The sequence below is a fragment of the Haemaphysalis longicornis genome, unplaced genomic scaffold, assembly GCF_048455015.1.
Source record: "Haemaphysalis longicornis isolate Haplotype H1 unplaced genomic scaffold, Haemaphysalis longicornis Haplotype H1 scaffold_15, whole genome shotgun sequence".
In the NCBI taxonomy this organism is placed as follows: Eukaryota; Metazoa; Arthropoda; class Arachnida; order Ixodida; family Ixodidae; genus Haemaphysalis; species Haemaphysalis longicornis.
Genome location: NW_027526257.1, coordinates 8,283,334 through 8,293,308, shown reverse-complemented (window position 1 = coordinate 8,293,308; position 9,975 = coordinate 8,283,334). Strand labels below are relative to the sequence as shown.

Below are 9,975 nucleotides of genomic sequence, written 5' to 3'. Positions count from 1 at the left end.
CCGCCTCCTCCGTCCTGTATCGCCTCTCTTGTCGTCTGCATCTGCCAGCGCCAGGCCAGCGCCGAGCCGGCGGAAATCAGCTGATAGGCAGGTAGAAGGCCGTTTTGCAGCGCGTGACCGTGAACCTAAACGCGCGGTTACACTGTTACACGTCTTCAGTGTGGCCGCAGCAGGTTTGTGAAGCGGCTCGCTCTAACAATGCCGCAATGCTCGGTGCCAGGCTGCAAGTCGCGATCGGTACCCAAGGAATTGGGCGTCACTTTCCACCGGTTAGTGCATCATTCCGCTGACAAGTATTGCTGTACATTGGTGTGCATTCATCCTTTGTTTGCAATCGCCGCCGTTTATAGGTTCCCAAGCGATGGAGAACGCCGCAAACAGTGGGCGAACGCCGTGCGGCTACCGGACTGGAAAGTGCCCAAGTTTGCGTTGCAGTTTCACTGGCAATCCCAGAGATGACTAGTCAATTAAACGGCCGTTCTATATATATAGGTAAGCAGTACTTCATGCAGATTTCACGCTTAAAAATTGTGGAATGTTTTTACCGTTGTTCGCGTGCCTTCGATAGAATTTTTTGCGGGGGAGGACGAGGAGGAGGCAAAACGTTTTATTGAGTAAAAAAAAAATGAGAGGGTAAGTGGCGTCAATAAACTTTTTTTTCGCCAAGTTTCAACTTGTCTCAGTGTCAATAAATTCAAGGTGATATCAGTTGAAAACGTTCATACACTGAAGCGTTGAAAAGCGATATCCAGAGCGAGACCACAAAAAGATCCAGATTCCAGATCCAGCAGTCTTCCAGTCAACAGACGGACACCTACTAAGGTAATAGGACGATGGAATTATATCAACTGGGAATCTACCTTGTAACAGTTGCAAAAGCACTGCCGCGCATTGCCGGCCTAGCAAACTATATATTGCAGCGGCGATAACCAAAAAATTGAGTTGCGAATCGTTCGGTTGCAAGTCGCCTACGTACTGCACACCGTGTATCACTTCCCGAAAATCTACCTGACGGGTGTCCGCGCGTACGACGGGTCGGCGCGTTCATCTGCACTTCAATAGACGCGTCGTGATCGCGACCGGAGCAATAGCTTGACGCGGTACAAGGTGCACTCGCAAGTAGAAATTAAATGACATATTCACATCGGCGCAGCTGTCGCAACTCGCAGCATCCTTTTCGAGTTCCGCAAGACCACAGCGCAGCAAAGCGAAGCAGCAATCTTCGCAATCGGACGACAAGGCAGGCGCTGCCTTTCCTCCATGACTGGCGAACGGCGGGCGGGCTGTTGCTAGGACGCCGTTGCTAACGCTACTTCCAATGGCCGCCGAAAACACGTGACTTCCTCCACACTTTTGCCAATGCGCGGGGATAGCTGGGGGCCTCTCCTAAGCTTTTTTTTCCTCCATGCGAACCATGAACGTTTCGAGCGGCGTATTGATAAGTACTGCAATTCGACTACCAGCGAGATGGAGGAAGCCCACATATCAGGCATGTCTTCATCTTCATCAGATAATTGGGGCACAGTGCTATGCGGCTTTTCGCGCTTCCTCTTCTTCTAGTGATAACATCAACCAGTAATGCAAAAAAGCACAAGCTGACTTCACTAGGCGACGACAATAATTCTATCCGCTACGAATTTGTTATTGTTGAGGAATGGCTTTGGTGTAAATTATTCCAGGTCCTTCGAAACTCAGTTCTTAAGGGGAGCCTTCCCAACTGATTCTACCGTGATTCTTTTGTGCACATTTCGCTTCATCGCTTCGTTGCATTTCCAAATGAATACGGCGACATGTGTGGCCGTACCCCCTCGCACCTGCGACCAGCATCTCCGCCCACAAAACATGGCGCTTCATTTCGCTTTCATGGTACAGCTGCACTTTCTCCTCATTGCCGTAGGGACGACTCTCACTAAAGGATAACCAAAACACACAATTTCTCGCCAAATGAGTCATTATACCAGCTTCCCGGTGCAAATGACTCTGCCCTATTTACCTCTCAACCATCCCCTTAACCGCAGCCATGTGATCAGCGAACATTCGGCAATAAGTGTACCATGGCTAAACCTGTTTTTCAACGTGAACATTATCGTACCATTTTTCCACATTTGGGCTGGAGTAAAAAGGTCAATAGAAATGTTCACGCTTATTGGGTCATTGATGTTTGTTTTTAAAGCCTGAGGCAAGCGCCAACAAAATTTCTTTTTTCACATTGCTCACGCGCGCAGTACAAGCCGCTCTTTATACATTCGAGTTACCGGGAATTGGAATAAGTTCGACCGGTGACCGGAAAGATATTTATATTTTTGCTGGTTTTATTGAAAATGTCTCCTGCCACTTTACCAATTCCTTAGACCGTCATAACTTCTGAAGGCTGACTCACGCGTGCTTTCGTAAGTACACGCCCTACTGGCAGATATTTCGAACTTTACACATGTAGCTGCAGCAACCATTTGTTCGAGTAAATCGAGATAGGTGGCGCGGCAGGACAAATAAGATGTGCGATAGTTGCCAGTGAAACGTTGTACGTACATGATGTTGCCATCGATAAATGAGGTCAATTATTTACACGTGGCCATGATATATCAAGCACTGAGTCCGTACCATCCGTTGCTCTATCATCGTCGGTGGTGGCTCTCCCGGAGATATGTTCCAGAGTGTTCTTCCACTTCCCGTACATTCGCCCCTTGTCGAAGCCTGTGGTCCCTGTTTAAACGCGCAGTACAAGGACGAGCGCCGTGAAGACGAGGTGAGACAATATTATGCAGTCATGTCCTTGCCGCCACGCATGACGATAATGAGCTTGTTAAAGAATGACAGGAACAGCCACGCCTGCCGGCGACACGAAGGAACCTATAAAGCGCTTGGAGATACGCGGGACACCTGCACAAGGGAACGGCGTCGACGCCTGCCCAGGTCATGTCTGGTCACATCTGTCCGTCTCGGCAAGTCGTGGGCTGGGCACGCGGGGCTCGGTAATGGGCGTCTCCGTAGGTTACCGCCAGGGTGACACAAAAGGCAGTCAACAGAGTAGGAGCTCTTTTATATAAAAGATAAAAAATCAATAAAACTGAAGAGAGGAATTTTACATTGAGGTTTTTTCTAGACCCAAAGAAAGCGTTTCAATTAGCTAAGCAATATTTTTTAGCAAATTCGGCAAATATGGAGTTAAAGGCGTGGCTAACAAATCGTTAGAAAGTTACCTACACAACCGAAAATAGCTTGTACGCCTTAGGGAGGCTAGGTAAAAAAACATGAGTAAACAAAAACAAAAGCATGAGTAAAAAACATCTTGATTTCATGGTTCGAGGAAGTTAGAGTGACAGGGGTGAACTTCGACGGACAAGTCCTACGGGAAACAGTTGACAACATCGCACTCTCCTTGGGTATTAAAATGTTTCAAGCATCCAGATACTGCCTTCACCGATTTACGGCACGACACGGATTGTCGTACAAGCCAGTGTCTGCCAAGCAACAAATGCCGGCACCTTCTTTTGGTACGTTTTAGAAGAAATTATTCCCGGACATTTAAAACAAGAAAGGGCAGCCCAAATGGAGCACTTATTTCAATGATGCTTCATAAAAGGGAGTTGCTGACGTATTTTCCTTCTTTTTTAGCCTATTTGGATTATAGGATTTCCGGATAACACGTTTTATTTTCCTGTTCTCGTGAAAAACGTAGCAAGGAGATTTCACTATAATGGTAATCTTCGCAAATAAATTTTCTGTACAAGTCGCAGTCATATGCGATAAGTCTGATGCATGAAGTTGTGTTCGTTCTCATGTTATTTATGTAAAGAAAGAGTATTAACCGATCGAAGACGGACCTTTCGTAAACTCCTGACGGTAGGTCGGATACCTCTGATTCAGCGCCGTTTACAACTACTACTGTGGTCACTTTTTCATATACACCAAAAACTAGAGGAGTATCTTGGCTTGGATATCATAAGGCGTGAACTTTCCAAATAATGGCTTACGAGGAGTCATGCAGAATGCCTTCTTTAACTAGAAAAACCGAATAAATAGATGTGCGGTTATCTAGTCACTGAGCAATATCGTGAGTGAATTGGACCCATGGGGTTATGCATGGTAATCGGTTTCGAAAGCGTGGCTATAATATAGATTATTATCAGCCATGTGTTTCGGGATCGCGGAATACAAGATATGCTGAATTATTTCGTAATCGCATTACACGGCCCAAATTTATGAACAGGGTCAATAGAGGCTATTGTCCAGTCTACAGGGGGGGGGGCATTGCACTTCACTGAAACGACAAATATATTTTATCGTACCTCGGGATATTATCATGAATTTTAGATCTCTTCTGGGAAACAAACGTTTCTCTCCGATTTCTCGCAGTTGTGAGATGCTCCCCGGATTCCTACCAGGGTTGGACTAAAATGGCGCCCTTGAAGATTCCACGTAGCTCGTTTGCAATGGCCTTACTGGAGGGTGATCTGTATATCATCGGAGGAATCGAGGGTAGGCATAACACCCATCAGTTTTCTTTTATAAATTACTCTCAACGCTCCCATGGCTCGAAGCAAGGGCAACACCCTAGTGACAAATGGACGACTCTCATATGTGGAGTAGTATTCTAAACAGCAGTGCACGAGTAATAACGCAGTTGCACTGACGTGTTCCCCGAGGCCGTTTCACAATATGTCACATAGTTACCCCTGTCTACTATAACGCCCACGACAGCTGTTTGAATAAAGCTTCTATTTCGATCTGTTAAACCTATGATCAGTGCACTTCCCGTGCGACAGAAGCGTTTAAACGTCATTTGAGTCTAATAACCTGCGAAATTTAAAATGCCATTCGAACTCGAAGGAGCTCCACAGATTTACAGGACAATTCCTAAGGGCAGTTGAACAATTCCGCATTCTCCCACCATGTTTTGGTGTCGCCGATACTGTCCAGTTATGTTGTCATAACACGGCGAAAAAAATTAATTTCAGTACAAAAGAAACATTTGTTGGCGACAAAATTTATTACAACCAACATACCCGAGCACCACCTGCACAAAATGGCCGGTTTTATTTTCTTTTTTTATTGGCACCACCCTAATTCAGAGCCCCAAGCTACTTTGTAATTGTAGACGCAGTAATAGTAAACAGAAACAAAAAAAATAATCGTGCTCGCTAGAAACCAAGCTTTTCTCGTAACTAATTTTTTTGGTAAGTACGGCATGCTGAAACTATGTGCTAGAGTACAAACTTTCGCGTTTCAGAAGCCTTTGAGATTTTCAAAACTGAGTGTTGCTGCTTTGACACAAATGGCATTTGGACAAAATGCATTGGGAAAACGTTGTGTAGCAGCTCCTAGGTGTAATTTGAGGGAAATGACATTCGAGTCAAAGGCCATCGAAACTCTCGTTTAGCATGTGTATAAATGAGAAATTAAACTAGCTGATTTAGGACCAATACTACAACGGCTGCCTATTTCACTGCGCTAAGTCCACCAAGTACCCAAAGTGGCACACTGGAAGGCAATCTGCTGCCAACGAAAAACCAACCGTTCCTGCAGTAGCGGTTTCCGGTTTGCTAAAGCTCTGAGAAGTTTGGTACTCGTAGCTCATTTTAATATAAGTAGAAAGCAGCAAGCGAAATATGATGAAAAAATGCCTCAGTGGTCAATGCTCCGCGAGAGCGTACTTCCAGATGAAAACCGCTTTCGTACGCAGATATGCAGTATCATCTCGAACACAACCACTTATGTCTTCGATTACCTTAGCGCCGCAGCGGTATTTTCAGCTTCGTTCACAATTATTGATATATATCTATCCGCGAATATACGTTGTATTTCTGCATATCCCAGTTTATTTAACTGACGCTGTGTTCTGTCACTTCATGGAAAGTGGATGGAGAACTGAATAGTAGAGAAGATTTTGATGTAAATCTGAAGAGCGCATTGCAAATTTTTCGAAAATAAATTATTTGCGCTGATGCAACCTTATGTATGCAATAATGCCACACCAGATATCAGAAGAGAAACATGGCGACCTTTGTGCAAGTTGGATCTTAAATGCCATTCACCTCCCTTGGGAATTTTTCGACGATAAATTATTTGCGCTGATGCGACCTTATGTAAGCAATAATGCCACACCAGATATCAGAAGAGAAACATGGCGACCTTTGTGCAAGTGTGATCTTAAATGCCATTCACCTCCCTTGGGAATTTTTCGACGATAAATTATTTGCGCTGATGCGACCTTATGTAAGCAATAATGCCACACCAGATATCAGAAGAGAAACATGGCGACCTTTGTGCAAGTTGGATCTTAAATGCCATTCACCTCCCTTGGGAATTTTTCGACGATAAATTATTTGCGCTGATGCGACCTTATGTAAGCAATAATGCCACACCAGATATCAGAAGAGAAACATGGCGACCTTTGTGCAAGTGTGATCTTAAATGCCATTCACCTCCCTTGGGAATTTTTCGACGATAAATTATTTGCGCTGATGCGACCTTATGTATGCAATAATGCCACACCAGATATCAGAACAGAAACATGGCGACCTTTGTGCAAGTGTGATCTTAAATGCCATTCACCTCCCTTGGGAATTTTTCGACGATAAATTATTTGCGCTGATGCGACCTTATGTAAGCAATAATGCCACACCAGATATCAGAAGAGAAACATGGCGACCTTTGTGCAAGTGTGATCTTAAATGCCATTCACCTCCCTTGGGAATTTTTCGACGATAAATTATTTGCGCTGATGCGACCTTATGTATGCAATAATGCCACACCAGATATCAGAACAGAAACATGGCGACCTTTGTGCAAGTGTGATCTTAAATGCCATTCACCTCCCTTGGGAATTTTTCGACGATAAATTATTTGCGCTGATGCGACCTTATGTAAGCAATAATGCCACACCAGATATCAGAAGAGAAACATGGCGACCTTTGTGCAAGTGTGATCTTAAATGCCATTCACCTCCCTTGGGAATTTTTCGACGATAAATTATTTGCGCTGATGCGACCTTATGTAAGCAATAATGCCACACCAGATATCAGAAGAGAAACATGGCGACCTTTGTGCAAGTGTGATCTTAAATGCCATTCACCTCCCTTGGGAATTTTTCGACGATAAATTATTTGCGCTGATGCGACCTTATGTATGCAATAATGCCACACCAGATATCAGAACAGAAACATGGCGACCTTTGTGCAAGTGTGATCTTAAATGCCATTCACCTCCCTTGGGAATTTTTCGACGATAAATTATTTGCGCTGATGCAACCTTATGTAAGCAATAATGCCACACCAGATATCAGAAGAGAAACATGGCGACCTTTGTGCAAGTGTGATCTTAAATGCCATTCACCTCCCTTGGGAATTTTTCGACGATAAATTATTTGCGCTGATGCGACCTTATGTATGCAATAATGCCACACCAGATATCAGAACAGAAACATGGCGACCTTTGTGCAAGTGTGATCTTAAATGCCATTCACCTCCCTTGGGAATTTTTCGACGATAAATTATTTGCGCTGATGCAACCTTATGTAAGCAATAATGCCACACCAGATATCAGAACAGAAACATGGCGACCTTTGTGCAAGTGTGATCTTAAATGCCATTCACCTCCCTTGGGAATTTTTCGACGATAAATTATTTGCGCTGATGCGACCTTATGTAAGCAATAATGCCACACCAGATATCAGAAGAGAAACATGGCGCCCTTCGTGCAAGTGTGATCTTAAATGCCATTCACACCCCTGCAGAGAACGGCGTCAGCAGTGCCCAAGTAGAGCGCTTCAGCTTCTCCACCAACATGTGGTTCCAGGCGACCCCTCTGGAGCGTCCTTCTTACTGCTCCTGCGCGTGCACGGTCAAGGGCGTGCATGCCACCCGTTGGCTCGTGTGCGCTGGTAAGGAACGGAGAACTTTAGTCACAATCCTTGGGCAATAGTTGCGTTTTTGCAATAATTCTACAAATAATTTGACGAGCGTCCTTTGTATTCGAAATTTAAACCCACCTCCTAGACGTAAATGGAGTTTCAGCCGGGAAAAAAAATAGTTTTAAATCCTCCGGAATGGGATGTGAGCATAATTATCCATTTTCTAACGCCCATACTTGTCCCTTACTTAGCAGAGCTTTTCGCACAGCCGCAACGGCTTATAAAAGCTTTTGCCTATTATGTGGACTGAGGCTTGCATCACTGCCTGATCACTGATATCTTCCCTTTTTTTCAGAAACGGAAGACAACTGAGCTTCAACATGCCAAAATCAAATTTCAGGATTCCTAGTTTAAGAGTGTGATATTTTTAAAAATATGGGGAAAGCATGGGCCGTAAATCCAAACAATGCGCATTTAAGGAAGGCTGAATGAAGTAGGCTAAGTTTCGTTTGCGCAGTTGCACCCTGTGGGGAAATTTTTTTTAGTTAAACTCCGCATTAGATTGCACGCTGGCGAAAGGCAAGAAAGCCCATCACGCCTCAAGGAATTCTGCACTACTGAAAATACTGCTCCTGTAATCGTTCTTGTAAATTCGTAATGATGCATTTCATGTGCTACCTTCCGTTGACATTGCGTTGCCTTAGTTAATTTTGAATATTTCGGTACTTTTTTTATGATTTGCCGGGCGCTCGATTTGTAGTTTCTTGTGTATATTTTCTGGCAGCCTCTATAATAACGGTGTAAGGGAGATACACTCTTTTCCATACTTGGAATCCCAGGATAGGCTGTGGGGCAGTACGGGGCATTCTTTTCTGCAGTTCACGTCTGCTTTCAACGGTCACAGAACATCTTAATTTTGAAAGGCGCGTGTATATCATTTAAGCGGTTGGTGACACGTCATTTGAGCCGATTAGTGAAGCCTGATAAGACCTTCCTCGACTTAAGGCAAATCGAGGCTACTCAGCTATTTTTTTTTGCTATCCCAGGAGAAAAGTCAATGCACTTTCAATAAAAATTATATTATCTCTTCGTATGCCAGAGCCTGGTGTCTGTTAGTCTGATTAAAACCTCTTGTGCATAGCTTTGAGTAATACTATCATGGACAAAGCTACGGCATCTTTGCTTCAGGACTTAGGACAATGTAGCCAAGCTGAAGCCACTGTTTTCAGGAGCTGAGAGTTAACTGGCTCAAAAAACAGAGAGAACGAGCCCAAGCAGCGGCGCGTGAGGATAGGGGGTTTGCAACCAGAGTGAAATGACAGATACGCGGCCTTTACGGGCCCCAATACGTTTGTAGTACCTGCGAATCTATCCTGCGCGCTAATCAACAAAGCTTTAACCCGCGTGCATGCCTCTTTGATACCCGCGAATTCGATGAAAACAAACAAACAAAAAGACAATAAACACAGCGAATGCCACGCGCACGCAGGCATACAAACAGACAAAGAACTACTCAAACGCGCGCTTATCCCGCGCCGCGACTGGGCGGAGAGGAATCGGCTGCGACGCGACGACACAAGTAAAAGGAGAGTGAGCGATGGCGAGAGGAAGCAGGAAGCGAACCAAGAGAAAAAAAAAAGAAAAAGCGCTCTACATTAGCCGAAGGTGTCACATAAACTGGCGACCACCTGCAGCCGATCATTTAGCGGGGAGGACATTCCTGGTCTGGCAACAATTGTAGCCCCGCAAAAAAATGGTGGGAAAATATGCAGGTACGCCCCGGCGTTCAATACGTTTCTATTGTTGGAGAGTTATAGCTGATCGGAAAAACGGTTCTGTACGCGGTGCCCATTACTGGATCGTACCAGGAAGCCTCGTTTTAAGAGTTATAGCAGATTGTAACTACCGGACATGCTACCATGACTGGAAGCGTGGCTGGGAGCGACTTGGGTCGTATCTCTTTTGGCAATTCTTCGTGAGTCTGTGGGGTTTCCTGTGCTGAAATATTAGTTCGTAGTTCTAAAAAGTACTAAAGGCAGCATTAAACAAATATCCAACGTCCCTACGGAGATTTGAACTAGCAGCGGGCATTTTATTTCTACTCCATCTCAACAGATGGCGCC

The 9,975-nt window shown here is 44.7% G+C and overlaps 1 protein-coding gene across 1 annotated transcript; it reads left to right on the top strand.

Moving 5' to 3' along the window:
* Positions 1–4,359: 4,359 nt before the first annotated feature.
* Positions 4,360–8,224, top strand: LOC144165848 (kelch-like protein 33). The gene is made up of 3 exons (XM_077695614.1): positions 4,360–4,479; positions 7,736–7,882; positions 8,208–8,224. The coding sequence occupies exons 1-3, from the start codon at positions 4,398–4,400 to the stop codon at positions 8,222–8,224; spliced, it is 246 nt and encodes an 81-aa protein (XP_077551740.1). The 5' UTR covers positions 4,360–4,397.
* Positions 8,225–9,975: the final 1,751 nt, after the last annotated feature.

Bases quoted from the DNA above. Each gene is read 5' to 3' on its own strand.
- LOC144165848 (XM_077695614.1), top strand. From the start codon at position 4,398: ATGGCGCCCTTGAAGATTCCACGTAGCTCGTTTGCAATGGCCTTACTG. The intron at 4,480-7,735 runs GTAGGCATAACA...ACACCCCTGCAG, and splicing joins TATCATCGGAGGAATCGAGG to AGAACGGCGTCAGCAGTGCC.